At 34.9% G+C, this 19147-nt stretch overlaps 1 protein-coding gene across 4 annotated transcripts in view; it reads left to right on the forward strand.

Annotated features, from left to right (window-relative positions):
• GRM8 (glutamate metabotropic receptor 8) overlaps positions 1-16532 on the forward strand; it is a 301899-nt gene extending 285367 nt beyond the window's left edge. For 2 of the 4 annotated variants that reach the window (XM_068189819.1, XM_068189823.1), the window contains 2 exons: positions 10750-10996; positions 15969-16532. In XM_068189819.1, coding sequence (XP_068045920.1) covers positions 10750-10996; positions 15969-16018 — 297 coding nt within the window. In that variant the 3' untranslated portion in view covers positions 16019-16532. Of the gene's footprint in view, positions 1-10749; positions 11046-15968 lie in introns of those variants that run through there. The other 2 variants (XM_068189820.1, XR_010999002.1) reach the window with 2 other exon arrangements.
• Positions 16533-19147: the final 2615 nt, after the last annotated feature.

Raw genomic sequence — 19147 nt, forward strand, 5'->3', positions numbered from 1 at the left:
TTGTTGCTCTTCTGAGATTGTCTTCTGAGATAGCACAGAGATGGTCCTATAAGATAATATTAAACATTTCTGTGGGAGTCAGCAGAATCCTGCTCTGCCTTAAGAACCCTCCAGGTAAAAAAAAAGAAATTTAAGCACATCAGAATAGCACAGAACAAAACATGTTTAGCATGCAACATAGCTTCATTCAAAGTTTTATTTGAAAACACTTATTTTGAAAGTCTTTTACAGTGGACTTTGAATGGGCTATGGGTTAGTTGTAGCACAGAATGTGTTGTGTTTAGCATGCAACATACCTACCCTTTGCACCGAACCTAAGAACCTGCTTCTAAAATCCAGTTCAGGTTAGAGGGTGTTTTTTCCTGATCCAGAGTGTGTTAGGGAATTCACAAGGGTCTTCTGCAGTGAATAAATCTAACAGAAAATCTGTACTGGAGTAATGTCACAATCAATTGCAGAACAAAATAAATCAGAATGACACCAAGCCAAATAAACACTCAAGTAAGACCTTTAGAGATTAGTAGCAACAGGGAGGAAATAGTTTTATAATATGCAATTTTTTAAGTCTAATTTATGCTGCAGTTTAGTTAATTTAATTTTGCTAAAATATCAGAGAGAAAATTAACAAAGAATATTTTTATTAATTTTTAAGTTTTGATCAATTCATCGCTTGGAGCAATACGGTGCAAATTCATTGAAGCCAAGGAAACAGCCATCAGTGGATTCATGTGGCTTCCATTAAATTTATTCTGACATAAGGAATGAACACCACAAACATTCTAGATAAGACTAGTAGTACTTGAGTACAACTGTTGTAAGATTTCTGTTCACAAATTGCAATTGAAATGCTGCTAAGGGCTGCAGGGACATGTTTGATTGTTTGTTTTTCTTTTTGTCATTCCGTTTTAGCTGCTTCCTTGCTCATTACATTGTTCCCATTAGCATAATGTATTGATTGTGTTTGCACAGCTTTTCCTGCCAAAGGCTGCCCTTCAGTTGTACAGCCATTGGGGTAACCAGCTGTTACTTATTTAAGCCTCCATCATTTTGTAGGACAGAGTAACTTAATTATGCCCTGCTTGAAGATGTGAAATAAAATTATCTTCTGAGCAAGTGTACTTCACTTAATATTTGTCTCTATCAGGTACTTAAACTCTGACACTTAAGCTATGTGCCCTAAATAAGCAAGCATATTTTAAAACAAAACCTGGTAGCAAGTTAATTATTACAGAGTTAGAGGCTGTTTTACAGTATTTCTAGACACAGTTATCTCTTTATTTATTTATTTATCATATTTAAGAGGCTTCAGAAAAAAAAGAAACTAAATGTAGTTAATAGCATAATAAACCAGCTTTTAGAGTTAACCTTTTTCTATGCTTTATGAGCATAGGTAATAGATCTTCAGTAAGCACTGGGAATTTTAAAAAGACAGAATTGTAATACTCTATGCATTTCAAACCTGGACAGAAAAAAAATTCTACTTAGTGATATATCCTAGTTATAAGGTGTCAGTCAACATCAATGTCCTTTGTGTTATACAGAGCATTTAGTTGTTATTTTAATCCTGGTATTTAAATTAAAATCAGACAATATGTTTTTATTTCATTGGAAACATCATTCCTTAGTTCACTATAAGGCAGTTTTCTTGCTTTCCCTTTTTCATCATGATACAATTATGCATATGAAAGTGACAATTTTGGGGTTGCCAACTGGGTCCTTGAGTATTATGTGTTCTGAAATGTAGCTCCAATGTTTTCAAAGGAATTATAATTGAAAATGTTTGAATCAACATAAATTTATTTTAAATAGTCTAGCCGCCACATTTGCTAGTTTTTTAGCTTTAGGGTAAATTCAATCTGCATTCAAAGTAGATACCTGAAGACCTAATTAATAATAAACCTCTTCTATGAAATATATTTTTGTAGAAGTGATAAAATTTCAAAAGTAAAATTATTATCCAAATTGTGCTGCATCTTATTTAGATAGGTTATTCAAGTTAGAATGTATTTGACAAAAAGGAATTTTAATTTTGATTTATTTGAAAGTAATATGAAAGTAATTTGAAGGCTTTTTGTAAAGCTTATAATAAGGGAGTATTTTTTTATCAAATAAAGTTGGAAATAAGGTTTTGCAGAGCACCCAGCTATTGCTCAATAAATATGTATGGGGGCTGTGCTGTTACTAGAAAAAGATTGCAGACTTTAATTGCTGTGTCAATGTGGGCTTTTGGAATATAATTTTTAATATCCAGAGCTTATGGTGGCTGTGGTAAAACTTGTCCAGCAGCAGGGAGAGTACTGCCGGACTTGTTCCAGCTTGGGTTTCTGAACACTGGACATGGTAACAATCCAACAAACCTGCAAAACCACTCAGTAACAAAGTAACTGGGACTTAATTTCAATCAACAAGCAAGTAATGGGTGCATATAGACTGAGTTTAGAGGAGAACTCATTTTAAAAAAGAGGAAGAAAGGACACAGTATTAGAAAATGTGTGAATACAACCTCAGCTGGACTAAGGCTAAGGGAGAAGGAATATCAGACATCAGCATCAAGGGCTTGGGAAGTGTAATTTCCCTTTCTTTCTATTTGTCTTGTGGAGGGCTAAATCTGTTGGCCTTAGGAACCAGAGGAGCAGGGACCAGGTGTGTATCACTGGAGAAAAAGGGATTGATACTCAAAAGTCTATGTGTATATATTATTAATGAGATCTTCCTGTAATAACTAAATAATATGAAAAGAAAAGCTAGCATAATTGTAACTGGATTAATAATAAGATTTGTTATGGCTATCAGTGGGCTGTTAAGATTTTAATTAGATAAACAATAAATTCTTTGTTTAGCATTTTGTCAATAAGAAGGTCTTAAGTGTAACACAATATACCATAAAATCCTACTTGTACATTATGTTGAAGATTCAATTACTGTATAAATAAGAACTCATTAATTAATTTAATTTCTCAGTTTTTCCATGAAGCACACTCTTTTTCCATTATGTTTTTACATTTTTGGGGTTTTTTTTTACTTGTATTTGGAAGTTCTTTTAGCTTAGCTTTACAAAACATCAGTACTAAATTTCTGTTTGATCTTTTGGAGCTCAGTATCAGGACTGACATACACATTACAACAAATATAATAGAGATTAGTCTTTGGTCAGTTCCTGAAAACTGTGACTCTATTTGCAGTAAGGTTGATGAAAGGTATGGCTCACATGGACTTTAAAAAACATAATATCGCAATAAATTGGGTGCTGTGGTATAAGCAAGTTGTATGATAGTGTAATATATGAGAAGAAAAATTAGTTATATTATGAGAACTTAGGAGAAGAAATAAAAATCAATTTACATACTGATATTTTAAATTACTTTGAAAGTCTGTAAGGCAGTACTTAGGATTTCCTATGACATATATATCCTGAGGATGGACCACAGTGAAGAATCAGATTTTAGTTTATTGCAAGTTTAATATGACATTTTAATAAATGTTGCTGATGAAGTAAAGCTGAACATTTCTTTCCCTTCAAAAATGTTGCTTATTTCCAATGAACAGAATGTTTGATAATGCAATACTCGTTTGTCTAATCTTCTCCAACTTCTGCCAAAAACCAGCATAATTTCTGATGCCAGTGTTCTGTGATGTTATCTGTAAAAATGTCTACAGGGGTTACACATCAACAGAAAGCTTTTTGAAATTAGCGGTTTTGGAGGAGCTAATGCATCTGAAACTGGCATATTGGAACAAGCAAATGGAAAAGAAGAAAAAACAAGGAATTAAATAAATCAAAATATCTGGTTGTTTAGAATGTTATGCTAACAGATTACATTTGACAGTAGAAATGATAATGGACATTATTGTCTTCCTTATTTAGAAAGTAGAATCATGGAATTGCAGAAAAGTTTAGATTGGAAGACACCTTTAAAAGATCATTTAGTTCCAACCCCTCTGCCATGGACAGAGACACATTTCACTGGGCCAGGTTGATCAGGGCCCCATCCAGCCTGGTCTTGAACACTTCCTGGGATGGGACAGTTAAAACTTCTCTGGGCACCCTTTTGCCAGTGTTTCACTCTCATGGCAAAAAATTTCTTCCTTATGTTCAGTCTAAATCTACCTACTTTCAGGATAAGACACTTTCCCTTACACTGTCACTATGGACCTCAGTAAAATGTTTCTGTCTCTCTTACACCCACTCCCCCCCACCTCACTCCCCCTTTAGAGATTGAAATCCACAAAAAAATCTCCTTGGACCATCCCCTCCCCTCCCTCTCCCCTCTCCTCCCCTTACAAATATTGCAGGTAAGGTTGAAATTGGACTTGAGTGGAAAATCTGAAGTGAAATAGCTACCATAATTTAGTTTCTGAAATGCAAGTATATGCATGTTCCACCAAGACTCCTCCAAGCTTTTATAGCTCCTCTCGGATCCAAGCTTTAATGGAAGTTCATACTTTTTAAATGTGGCACACATTTATTTTGAAGTCAGTTGTTAGTGCTTTCCTTTCTCATAACTTTCTGAAAGCAGCAGAAATTTAAAAATAAAAATAAAGATTATATGTTTTCTCAGGATTTGTTTTCTTCTGCTGTGTGAAGAATCATAGCCTACATCTACTTGAGATAATCATCTTATGAATGTTGTACTTTCATTTTGTGAGAAAGCTTTCACTTTTCTTATTTAAGCCTCATTTTAATTGCTAATTTGGTAAGGAATGTTTTCAAAAGGCTAAAAGATATATAAGTACCATTGCTTCCTATGTTTTCTAACTGAACAAATGTTAGAAGAGAGCTCATTCAGTGAAGTTTATCTTAAATCTGGAAAATAATCTTGTTATATAAGCCAAAAAATGACTGACTTGTACCTGTTATGTTTTCCTTCGAAAAATTTTCTTCCCACGGGTCAAGATAGAAATGCATGTTTTGCAGTGAAAGTAATAAAAACCTGTAGGTGTAAGCTTATGGGGTTCTGCAGAGAAGCATTAATCCTTTGGTTAGTTTTTGGCACCTTGTCAGCATTGTTACCTCCTGTATACATTCTCCTGGTTTCAAATGTGTTTCATATATATTTGTCTGTATCCAGGCTTTTCCTTGTTGCTTTTTGGTGTGGAATCCATTGAATGGCATTTCTGTCTAATTTGTGAACAGGACTGTGAAACATAATTTTTGTCAGCCAGTCAACTCTTCAGCAAGCAGCAACACACAGGAAACTAATTGTAGTGTAGGACATGTGCATTACTTTAAAAGAAGAAAAGGACTGTCTTTTTTCTAAGGTTTCTATATTCTACAGCACAGGGAAGATGGCTATGAATGATTTCAGTGTTTTGCTGGAAATAAAAAGACTCATGCTGTCTCCACCACAAAGAAAGAAGTCCCATTTTGCTGTCTTTCCCAATATGAGGGATGCCTGTAGATAGATGATCTGTATCTTCATTTTATGATGTACCATTTATCTCCTGGATAGAAATGATCTGGTAAAGGTTTCTAGCAGCTGAGAATGAAGGGAAGAGTGGAAGGAGGGAATGAGATTAAAAAAAACCTATTGGGAAACAAAGCTTACTGCAGTTCTGTCCTTATAATATGAAACTGGATGAAGCAGCTGAGGAGATTCACATAAGAGACATATAGAATTTGATAACAAGGATAAAGGAAAAATTAAATCATAATTCAATCTTCTGCTCTATTACTAGCAATGTGGGACATGTTCAAGTGCGCCTATGTTTATTTGTCTCAGCAGGATGGTTCAAGCTCCAGTGTTTGATACCAAGGCTATTGCTCTATCCTGTGGAGAAAGAGGTTTCTAAAGGGCAAATTGTATAGAATTAGTCAATGAGAGTCATTAGACCAGCTGTGTCCTTTCAAATATCCACTTCTCTTTGGACTGCAAAGAGCTGAGTCTATGCTAGGCACACTCATAGTTTGAGATGTACCAAGACTTCCCTCAGTGATTTAGCACTTCACTACTGGACTTTTTTAATCTGTGTTACAACTTCCAGGAGTTAGAGAGCTTGTGCCAAAGTGGAAAACAGATTAAATTTACTCAAGATATCACACTAGCCATATGCCTTTCCAGGATATACTATTAAAACCAGATTAGAGAATAGTCTGTTCTCTATTTCACTTATTAAACCTGAGTAGAAGAGAAAAATAAATAGCATGAGAAAATCAAAAATTCTGGAGAGACTCTGAATATTATCTACGTGTAAAAATAGGGGAGGACCCAAAACAAAGAAGCAGTCTGGACAAGGTTGTGACCTTACTACTTTTTTTCCTTTGGTGAAAGTAGTTGCTTTGTGTTGAACTTTGCCTAAGCAAGCACCAAACTGATGGGATTTTACTGGGGACTTGAGGGATATTTTATTTCCAAGCCGTGAAGCCTAGCTGAGAGGCAGTAATTCAGCTACCTGCACTGGGACAATTCAGTGTGCGCACCTGCTTTGATGCATAGAAATTTTCCCAGCTTTCCAAGGAGGCAATTCAGTTCCAAGTATTTCAAGCTGGAGAGCTCATTAGAGTATCTGTGTTTTACTAAAATAGCATGCTTCACTGGCCCTGTGTTGGCCCAATGTTTCCTGTGGAACACTTTAGGTTTCAAAGTAGAAAGACACACATAGTTCTAGAATCAACGGCCATTATCTATTTTAGCTGCTGAGTTAGGATAATCTGAAGGCTATACTACCAAGCTTGTAGGAACCTTCTGATGAGGAAAGGGTCCAGGTCACTTGTGGGATGGAGAAATCATGTGTCTGAGCGGGGATCTGAATCTTTTTCACAAGAGACTGTCTATTGTGATGAATCCTTTGTCAATTGTGGAGGTTAAAATTGTACATAAAAATTATTGTATCACTTCTGGGGTGGGGTTGAGGTGGAGGATAGAGACAGGAAGGTATTTAGGCCTCAAATATTTCCCATAGTTTAAAGGGTGTTTTTCCTTGCACTACTGTGATTTTAGTTTTCTGATATATCCTCTGACTGTCAAGAACAAGGAAGAAAGATATAGCAGTCTTTGTTACATTTGTGAAAGGCATTATCAGACAAAAAGTTTGTAGTTCAGAAGGGATTTTGTCATGAGGAGTGCTGAAATTCATTTCTGTGCAACTATGAATCATTGTAAAAGGGACCTTTATTGTCCTGTAACTTCGAGTGAGCTACCACTGTGAGACACATGAAAAATTATTCAGACCTCATATCTTATTAAACTGAACTACTTTGTTGCTCCTTATATTTAGAGCATCTAATTCTGTAAAAGTTACAGTTAGTTATGTTCCCAGAATAATAAACGTACCCAGAATGCACAGCTATAAAACATCATTGTCCTCTTGTCAGGAATAAAACAAGGTAAGAGTCAGGCAAAAGTCAAGCCAAGTGTGTATGGTATCCTGTTTGCTAGACTTGGGCTTCATTGGGCTGCAAGAATGGGGATTCCCAAGAAAGGAAGAATTAAATGCAAGAAATATTCCCATCCTATAAAGAGACTCTCAGCCTTCAAATGATCACAAAAGTACTAGGGTTTGTTGAGATAGGACAGGGGGTAGTGGTTTTAAAATAGAAGAGGGTTGATTCAGAGTAGTACTAAGAATTTTTTTTATGATGAAGGAGGTGAAGCACTGGACCAATTTACCCAGAAAGGTGGTAAATGCCCCATGCCTGGAAACACTCAAGGTCAGGTGCTCTGAGCAACCTGATCTAGTTGAAGATACCCTGCTCATTGCAGGGGGGCTGAACTAGAGGTCCTTTAAAAGACACTTCCAACCCAAACTATTCTATGATTACAGTAGAAAAAGGAATCAGACTCAGAATGTCATGGACAACCAGCCTCCAGCTGAGAATGCAATTGCATTAGCCTATGAAATCAGATAGAAGTGCACACACACACACAATGTGTACGTGTAAGGATATGTTCAAAACCTTTCCCTCAAGGCTGAGCAAGAGTCTCGAAACTCTTCTTTCTCACTGGCTTTATTAAAGAGCAAGTAATAAGGGGGATCCATGAAAAACACAATCCCTGAGTATGAAACTCTTTAAAGACTATAATCACTCTTTGAAAATTGTCCTGTCAGAAAACTCCCAGTTCACCCTAGTGTTGATATTTCAATAACTAGAGCGGCTGGTTCAAAAACACAGAAAACATCAGAAATAAACCCCATTGCAAATGAACTGTAATTGGTAATATGAAATTACTGCGATTTGGATTTTCTAAAATAGGCTGTTGTGCTGGTCAGCAGTTAAGTCCAGAGAAAATAGATTAGATGTAATGATATATGTAATGAAAAATACCTGCCCTGAAACCCATAGTATCTTAATTTTTCAGTGTATGATGAGATTCAGAGTTGTTTCACTTATGTAGCTTAGTTGAATGTAGACCTTCAAGCTGACATTGACACACTAAGAGAAACCTCTTTAGTAAGATCTTGGCACTGCGGCACCTCTTATTGCTAGAAAGATCATTGAGATCTACTATAATGTATAGATTTGTTAATATTACTAATAAAGTAATGCATGTATTTTATCCTATAACATTTGGAACTTTATCCTTTTTGTCATGTCACTCTTACATTGAACCATGAGAGAAAGACAAGTCTTAGAACTTGAGTACTTGATAAGAAATAAAAAACCCAAAGTATATTTAAATGCCAGGTATTGTTACAGAATTGCATGGGTGAGGCTTAGGTAGCGCTTAACTGTCATGGCTTGGATTTTAAAAAATGGTAAGGCTTCAAAAGGATTTTTTATGTTTAATGGAACTTTCATACACAATACAGTTTTTAAAATGTATTGCTTACAATTATTTCAGTTTTGAAAATCCCAACAAGAAATATATTGATGTTTAGGAACCAAAATACTTTTGCTTTTGGATGCCACTTAATTAAATGCTTAACCCTAAAAGCCAATGCTGTACCGGTTTGTTTGGATATCAGTCAATTTGGTTCAGGGAGAAACAGACATATATTGGTGCTGTCTGCATGTGAACATGCATCTGCACAGAGGTCCTTTACAGAAGTCTGGAAAATCTTCTTTATTAGTGTGATCACATAATGTTTTCATTAGAAATGCTCCTGCACAATATAGCTGTGCTTTCAGGCACACCACTGTCATTTTGGAGATTGAAAGGAATAGAATTATTTCACTGCTATGAGAAAAGAATATATTATTTCCTCAAGTACTGAATTGATGTATGATTCAAATGAAGGAAGGTGTTACTCCTATAACTTTCCTCAGCACAACAGACAGTCCTGATTGTCTTTTCAGGCTGGTGTTTTCCCTGAAAGCAGGTTGAGCTTTTTACAGATCTTGAGGAATTGTTAGTGTTTTCTTGAAGACTAGATCGGGCTATGCTTCTTTTTTTGGTAGTATAGTATTTGTATTTCTGTACAATTATATAGTTACTTAATTAGGTCATTCAGAATCCATTTTTTTCTTATATAAGATTGCTTTAAGTGAGAGAGCACAGTTTATTTGTGATCTCTAAGGAGAAAGTATCTAATGGAAAAGCTTTGTAGGCTGAATGACATTAAAAATGTTCAGCTGCAATAGTGCACAACAGTTTATTATATCTCTACTTTTCTGCCAAGGGCCAAGTCACCCAAGGGCACTTAATAAAAAATGATGATCTGAAGCTGACATTGCAGACAGACTTACCACCTTATCTTCAGGTTAATGTGATGGTGTTGGCCAGTGCTTAAAATCATGCCTGACAACAATGTCACTGAATCATCTGTGAAGGCACTAATCATTTTTTACTTCAGTATCTTTTTCAATATAATAAGGATTACTGAGAGATTTCCTACTTAACACAGAACTGTAAAGTATTTTTTGCTCATAATATGGCTTATAAAAATAATTTCCTAAGCAAAAATAACTGTTGAGTAGAACTACAATTAGTATTGGTAATATACTAGCTGAATACTTCATCAAACAAACTTCTGTCTGCTGTTCTTATGGAGTGATCATTGGCATTTTCTTTTATGGTATTATGGAATACAAGAATTACCTTCTTTTTATAGGTGATAACAAAAAATAGACAGACTTGCTCTGAAATGCCAGATTTTTGCTTTCTATCTATAGGCAACTGAGGTCTTCTGTGAGATAATTTCATGGTTCCTCAGTTTTCTGATTTCTTTGTTAGGACCATGACATATTAATAACTTTATTGTGTACCAACAGAGCATTGTGATTAGAATTCAAAAGTAGGATGGAAAACAAACAAACAAACAAATCAACTCCCCAACACCCTCAGGAATCTTCAAACATCACTATGGAAAACAATTTTTTTTTCCAGCTTGAAACTCACAGACTATATAAAAGATTCTGTTAGATTCTGCATAATGCTGCTGTCAGTTGAGCCATGCTGCACACAGTTGAATCACCATGTGGCATATTGGTGTAGAGGCTTCTGTCTGTTAAAATAGATGACACAAGGCTAACTCTATTGTCTCTATTCCTGTCTCTATTTCCTGTCTAACTCCATTCCTGTTTTCTTGTCCAGACATACTGTTTTTTTTCTAAAAATGGGTTTGCTGGAGCGTCTTTGTTACTTTTATCAGGATGAAGTTTCATGAATATTATGTTGTTTCTACCACCCAGTTTTAAGGTTATAAAATCAACAGGAAACAGTCATACTCTGATATAATTAAAAACAACTGAAGCCAAGGGTCCTTTTGATGTTCCTTTCCACCTAGTACTTTTAAGATAGCTACTTTGTTTTCCTTCTTATATTAGATCAATATAGCAATGATTTTTATGTTGTTTTTTTTCTTCTCCAGATGTACATCCAGACAACAACACTTACTATCTCCATGAGTTTAAGTGCTTCTGTGTCTCTGGGCATGCTCTACATGCCCAAGGTTTATATTATCATTTTTCATCCAGAGCAGAATGTTCAAAAACGGAAGAGGAGCTTCAAGGCTGTGGTGACAGCTGCTACAATGCAAAGCAAACTGACACAAAAAGGAAACGACAGACCAAATGGCGAAGTCAAGACTGAACTGTGTGAAAGTCTTGAAACCAACAGTAAGTCATCTGTAGACTTGGTCAAGAGTGGCAGCACATCTTAATAGATGTACGTTCACAAGAATGCACTTTCTTTTAATAATAAACTTGATTATTTCTGTTGCTTGTTCTTGCATGAATCCAGAGATGTGTCAGAATTCATGTACTGCTGAATGCAGGAATGTCTAGAGCTGTTTCAAAGAAATTGATTTCCACAGGAGGCTAGTAGAAAAAGAAAAAAAGCACAAGCAGATTTTGAAACGCCACATCTTTTAAAAATTGTTTGTTTTAGCTCGTGCTATTTTGATGTGTTGTACATTGCTGTGCCAGTGGTATGTCCTGACAGTTCATGAGGTGTATTTATGGCCATCATTGTATATTCAAAAGTCAAAGGCTGTTGAAAAAAAAATGATAATGAAAACAGCTAGAATTGTTTTTATTTTGCAGTCAGGTATGGAAGTGAAAATAATGCTTTTTACCTTTCTACCTTAATATTTGTTGGATTGTTCATTTATCACAACTCATGAGTAACACTTCCCAGCATAATGCTTCCCATCCAGGCTTTTGTTTTGGTCTCACTCATCTTGGTACAAAATCATGATAATTTGTGTGAAGCTTAATCATTACATGTTCTGATATATGGTAGGTTTTTAATGGGAAAAAAATTCTTTCCCATGTCAGGAAAGTTCTTGGATCTTGCTACATCTTTAAGTTCCTCTGATATAGGAGAAAACAGAGGTTACAGCTCCCATTCCATCACATTACATATCATTTTATAAACTGGACTTCATCGTAATAATAATGATCAGCTATGAACAAAGACAATAACCCTATACCCAGTGCTTAGAAATGGATAACTTTTTTCTTCTGAGAAGTTAGATGTCACATTAGATGGGCAGCAGCTGTGACAGCTAAGCTTTTCAGTCATTTTACTGCAAACAACATGGTTTAATTTTAGTTTTTATTGCTTTTGGATGATATTGGTGTTTAAATAGTACTGTTTTGGTTAAGCACACTGAGACAAGGCAGCACCAAGTTTGTATTAAAATACTGTACTTATTTCTGAAAAATTAACCCCCTACTGAAATCTATCAGAGTTTGCCAGATTGAAGACTATATAAAAATAGGCCATAACTCCACGATACTGTACTATACCATGTTTGCTGATGCATGGATGATACTGAGTACAAACTGTTTCGGTGGAAAAACTCATGACCCTTCAAAATGTGTAAAAATGCTAGAGTGAGCTATGGGCTTATACAGCTTCAGATTGAGACATGTAACAAAAGACAAAAAGAAAGGCATAAAAATTCTTTGTGGATCAAATAATAGAATAGGAATGTGAAGGACTCAGTAATTTTACAATTCTTCAGAAAACTCAGAAGGAGAAGAGACATGGACTTTGATGAGTGTGCAAAATTATAAACTTCCAAGGAGAAGATAAAGCAGGGTTTTCACAGTAGGGTGAGGAAGAGTGTTAAGAAGAAAGTCTTGGGTATCTGATGTTTATCTACTGTACCCATTTAAGAAATGCTGTGACTGGTATTCCTTGAACTATGATTATCCATAATTAATAGAAACAGATGCTACTGGAAGCATGTCTGCTTCTCAAATAGTCCAATAGTGCAGGGTAATGCTTATTTACTGTCTTCTAAACATGACTTCAACAGTAACACATCTATATAATTCTGAGCTCACTAGGAGTATATCCTGACTAGGTTCTCATCTATCATAATGCTTCATAGGCAAAAATCCAGTCAAGTAATTTGCATTCCAGAAAGCTCTCCCTATGTAATTGAGTTCTAGGCCTCCCTGAAACAAAGGCTTTATTGTCAAAGCCTTTGAAAGTTCCTGTGAATTTTAAGTGCACAATGCAGCATAGGTCCTTTTCACTGTGTTACTTGAAAAAACTTCTTGACACCGCAACATTTCTTCTGGCACTGACTCCATGTGAGTTGGATCTTTCTTTTCAGTGATAGCATATGAAACTGATTGCAAAATATCAGTCTACTTCTAGCATATCAGAAGTGGGCAGTGATTGTTTCCCCCCATTTACCAAGCACAAACAGTAGAAATGATGATGCAGTGCTCATAACTAGGTGAGAAACGCGATGAGAGAATCACATGAGCCCTTTTACTTCCCATCCAGAGACAACTCTGCTCTATCTAGTTTGTACTGTTCCATGTAACACACGCTATTCTATGTTGTCTTCTACTTGAATATGTTCTTGGGTGTGTTTGTGGGAATAGGTCCATATTCAGTGAAAAAAAAAATGTTTCTGGGTAACAGCATTAAAAAAAACCCCATCCAGGTATGACAAGTACATTAAATGAATATAGGTCAGATCATAATAATCATTCTACCTTGCTCTTTTATTTTTTTCTTCTTTTTGTTTCATTCCAACAGCAAAGTAGAAACTGGAGCTGTAATGGAGTGTTTATTCTCAGAAATATTTTGAGCCAGGTCTGTTACTTTTTCTGGCCATCTAGGCTTGCCAAATGTGGTTCATGTTATTATTGTGAAATGCTAACAGTCTTAAAGAACAGGACACCAGCTGCTGAAGCTTTCAGGTCCCCAAGCATTAACTCTAGAATTATTCCACAGAACTAAAATGACACATGCAATATTTATAAAGTAAAAAACCACAAACACTGTTTGGAGATGAGATTACTTTCAATATATTTCAAACTACTGTCTACATTAAATTCCTGTGTTAAAATTTTTTTATGTAACAACACTCAGAACTCAACTGGATAAGTTTTGTTTCTTGAACAACTCTAGATTAATTCTATCAAAACTGTTTAATTCTCAGATACACAAAAAAGTTACAGCAATTTAACAAATTATATCAGCTGAGATGTGTTAACTACTATTTTTGCATTTTGTATTGTATTCTTGCAAATGTCCTCACATAATTCAGCTTACTGAGTTATGATAAATCTGATTATGTTACATTGCTGTGGGCTAAAAACATGCACATGTAAAGTTATCACAGAACTCAGTTCAGCTCATACAGGATAATGTGGTAATCTAACTTAACCTGATCATGTATCTGACCCTACTTTCAGGGAAAGGGGAAAAAATAAGCTCTTATCTTTCTACCCTTTTGTTCCCAAGTGTGCAGTGTTTGCAGATGAGCATTTATCTGTTATTTATTAGCTGGGAAAAAAATCCTTCTGTGCTTGAAGATCCTGATGCCATTTTATCAGTCCTGCATTATTTTGAGTAGGAACTCAGCAGGCCAAAAGAAAAAATAGAATCCTCTCAGAAATCCAGCTGTGGGAGCATGAGAGAGTTCAGACGGGAGCAGTACATCCCATCTGAAAGATCTGAAAGATGTAAATTAGGCTATACTTGCTTCAAGTGTCCCAACACATGCAAATAAAGCTATTTCATGTTGGTGCTAGAATATTGAGATCAGCTATGAGACTTGCTTTGTGTGCCAAAAGCAGTCCTTTCAAAAACTAGCTTTTTCTAGACACAAAGTACTGGAACTACCTGTCCAAGTGAAAGGAACAAAGATTACATTTTGCTGCTTTCATTTGATTATTCATGGTTATATATATTCTTAGGTAAAAGGATTATAGTAATATGTGAATTAAATAATCTGGTTCTGTTGTTACTTAAAAAATGGCAAACACACTGATTCAAATTGCTCAGAAAATCTAAGAAAACGTGATAAAAATCAAGAAGTAAACTTAGTCATACTAACCACTATTAATTTGCAACCACTTAGTGATCCTTTTTTTAGTTAAATCTGTGATGCAGAAGAGAGATACTATCATGTCTCAGTTTCTGTAGTATGTTCTTCACAAACCATCAGATTGTTGGGCTGAATTTAGGAGTTAGCATGAAGAATGCTTTTCCTATCTATCTCATGTGCTCTCACCAGACCCTATATAGAAAAAAGAAAGAAATTCAAGAAAGGTATAGAAATAGAAAATTTGAATCTATAGACCAGGAAACCTTTTGCCATCCTGTTATTTTCATCTTGCCAGCTGCAATCTTCACTATCATAAACAGAACATGTCTGTAGCAGATGGAATATAAAACATATTTAGAAAGTCAATTTCCTCCTTATGCAGTGTAACATAGACCTTATTATAGAGAAATAAGAGACTCAGTGCCCTATCAGTCTGATTTTCCATATACCCAACTGATTTAAAATTAGGCAACTAACTATGAGACCTGATGTAACCACTTTTCTCCTCCAACCATTACATTAACCTTGACTGATATGACTTGAGTCATATTTTTATAGCATATTTTTTATATTTCTTAATAGCAAGGATGTAAGGGCTAGAACCTGAAACAAATTTTCTTAAAAGATTCCTAGTTGTTCAGTTTTGCAATAGTAGAGCTGTTTAATTCTCTCAACATATTGCCTCATTCTGAACAAGGAGTATCAGCTTTGATCAAAAGAAGACATGATCAGCTGATCATCAACATAAGACCATAATTTTCTCCAGATAATATGTTCTGTAGGGATTATCTACTCAGTTTCTCTAATTTGGAGAGGGTTAGGCTTTGTTCCTTTCAAGGAGCATAAGTCTCATTTTGGATGGATAAACCACCACTAACTGCAATGTTATCTTCAAACAGTAGAAGAGAAAGAAAAATCCAGTCTCTAAAGTAAAAAAAAAAAATAAAAAATATAGAATTCAGACAAAATAATACCCAGTGTCGAGATTCTGTTGTGTGTATGCTGAAACCACTCATCTTTTTACCTCTGCTTTCCCAAGTCATAAGCAAAATAAGTGGTCATAAACACAGAAATTGGAACCTAGTTTATACACTGCTTATATACATCCTTAAATATTCTCTATTCCATGAACATGGACCATATTGCTTGGAAATATAGTAGGACATTGTCCGAGTTCAAATGCTAAATATGGGTTTTTTTCCTCCTCTCTTGATTCTAAAAATCCTGAACTTTTGTTTTTTGTTGTTGTTGTTTGTTTTTGGTTTGTTTCTTTTTCTTTTGATTTACAGCCTCCTCTACCAAGACAACTTATGTCAGTTACAGCAATCAGGCAAACTGAGCAGGGATGAAATTCACTGGAAGATCTGCAGGACTGGATCTTGCAAACATAGACTTTACCACCACCAGAATTCAGTCTTGAAAATATCCGTAGTCTACATTCAAATCAATAGTCAGTCTCCTAAAGAACAAGGATTAAACAAAAGCAAAAGGCAAAAAGAGACAGGGGAAGGAAAAGTCCAGTTTTATAACAGAGAGACAGAGTGTCAAGCTTCTGAACTGTTCATTCACAAAAGGAAGCAAATCACAAAAGGAAAACAAATGTTAGCTTGTGAAAAAAAATGCTGTTGAAATAAATAATGTCTGATGTTATATTTGTAAGTACTTTTTTGTGATTGTGACAATTTCCTTTCCTGTCCTACATTGTTCAACTCGTAAAAGAAGATGAGTTTGTTTCTTGTGATGGCTGACTGAATTAAGTCCTGGGTTATGCTAAAAAATGCAATGGTCAATGCATGCTAATTTTTATACAAAATAATTTATTTCTAATAATAAAGGAATGTTTTGCAAATGTTGAGACTTGTTTTGTTGCAGTTTTAAGGAAAAAAAGTCCTTACACTGTTGTCTATTGTTTGTTTAGAATGTGCAGTAAAGGTGGGTGTACAAATAAAATAAAAATCATGGCATAAGAAGAATGCAGTGTAAACTCTAAGCATGTGTGTATGTATGCATGTATGTGTGCACCTGTGTGTGTACATACGTGCATGCCTGCCTGCATGCGTGTGTGTGTGTGTACTCTGCAGTGTGTGAATTTATTTGTTCAAAGCTTTGTGACTATATTTTCTAATGGAAGGATTTTTCCCGCTTCTTACCCTCAAAGTAAGTTCATTTTATATGTTTGTAAAGTAAAAGAGTCCTGATAGTAATTATTTTGTATGATTGTATTATATTTTTGAGTCTCCATTAATAATTTTGATCCTTTTCATTTCTGGAACTTACAGTTTGTAAGACTTTATGACAGCTAGACTGGATTAAGCTGAAAGCCTATTCAGCCTAGTATCCTGTCTCTGACAGGAGAATGTAGCAGATGCATATCTCAATAAAGGTGACTTTGAAACAACAGAAGAGAAATCAATGGAGAATTTGGAAAGCAGTAGCCTAGCGAATATATGTACTATTGCCTTATAAACTCTTACAAATCAAAGAAATAAATGCCAGTCTACAATCTAATCTTCTTCATAGCTTCTGATTCCCATCATTGTGTGAGGTTAGAAACAACTATGCAAAGAGAAAGAGAAAATCACATTTGTATTTATCGTGTTAGTGAACCCTTCCAAATAATTAAAAAAATACAGATAGGGACTGTCCCCTTTGTCACTATACCTGTGATGGATGTTCTTTAAGACCTTTTTGCTCTATACAGTACTTGCCATTCATCAAGTCAATGGGTCCTCACATGCAGCTGATTATTAAATGTTATGTCTCCTGACTTAGCCTGGATGGCTCCTTGTGATTTTATACTAACAGCAGATGTATTTTTGTAATATATCTTAAGGGAGGTGTAGTGGGTTCTAAATTACGTGAATGAAAGTTGAAGTATCTGAAACTGAATCTCTTTCTATTACAGTGCCAATATTTAAACTTCAGTGTAGTTGGCAACTGTATGACAGTGAGTGTTCATTTTCAAAGTACTTGATAAAACATACTTAGTGTTTCCCAGAAATTGCATGTCTGAAGTATTATCTGGCAATTGCTTTGGTATATATGGTATTGTGGGCTTGGTATGAGTGATATTTTGTGTGAAATTTCCTCTAGTGACTATGCTACAAGCACATCAAAGCCAAAACCATAAACTAACATATGCTTACTTTAAAGCATATAGATGATGCAGGTAATGCAATGAAACCTGCAAAAAATAATAAAACTGTTTTAGTTCTACTTTGTTAGCCAATATCTCATAAAATTGAAGTTTTCTTGTGGAAATACATTGATTAGATCAATTTTTAACAAGACAGATTTTCATGCCTAGGATGGATTTCCTAAAAGAGAAAGAAAATCTCTTTTATCTGAAAAGCAATATTTTGACAGAGTTTCTTTTCAAGAAGCCTTTGAAAAGTTTAATTTTCAATACACAACAAAAAAAGTTTCAGATACTTTGGAATATCTATACCTATTAACTTAAGCATAACCCTATGCATTTGAAAAAGCAGTACATGGGAATTGTATTTAAAGTACATTTCATATACACATAAACATATGTTACATATACATAAAGATTAATATTTGATATATAAATATCTTCCAGTTTCTCAGTAGTCTGAAGAAAATATTATTGTGAACAGATTTACCAGGATCAATACACATTTTCTTTTGGTTGAATAGCAGGTTAAAAATGGAATGTAAATTAGTATGTGCATTTCTGTGTAATTCTCTGTGAAACATGGAGTATATTAAGGCTGTAAGTCCCACAGGCATAAATGTAACTAATCAGATAAATGAGAACACAGTAGGAATTATAGAACAGCACTGGTTTACAGGTTTCCCTTCATTAGGGTGGTTATGTGCAGTTTGTGAAAATGCACAGAATAGTCCACTCAGATTTCACAGTCATTCAGTAGGTGAGATCTTGAAGTTTAATAACTAAACTTTTGCATAGGTACAGTAATTTTTTCCATCTAAAATTATAAAATGTCTTTATTTTTCAAACTTAAGGTTTAGTTCTTCTCACAGAGAAGCGGGCTATTCAATTGCTATTACTGATAATTTTGTGTGATTATGCTGAAGCAACTCCATCAGGGCACACAACTTATTTTTACTGACAGCAGAAACAAGTCCTTAATGTTGTTTTGTGACTGCAAGATAGATACAATGAGATCTGAATGACTCTATGTATCAGGTCAATGAACCAGGAATCAAACAGAACTAACAGACAATGCTTACCCTGTTCTATAGAAAGAGTAATGAGCCATGGCATCTAAAATCTCCTTTTCCAGAAATGCCCAAATAACAATTTCCACAAAAGGGTTTTTAACTAATAGCATTACCTCTCTAAAAATTAATAGATAATTTTTATTACTAAATAAGGAAACAAATAAAGTAAAGCATTACTAAGAGATACAGTTTTTAAATATATTTTATTGGAAGACAACTTATTCATTTATGCATCTACTTCAAGGCAGAATATGAAGGC

The sequence above is a fragment of the Anomalospiza imberbis genome, chromosome 5, assembly GCF_031753505.1.
Source record: "Anomalospiza imberbis isolate Cuckoo-Finch-1a 21T00152 chromosome 5, ASM3175350v1, whole genome shotgun sequence".
In the NCBI taxonomy this organism is placed as follows: domain Eukaryota; kingdom Metazoa; phylum Chordata; class Aves; order Passeriformes; family Viduidae; genus Anomalospiza; species Anomalospiza imberbis.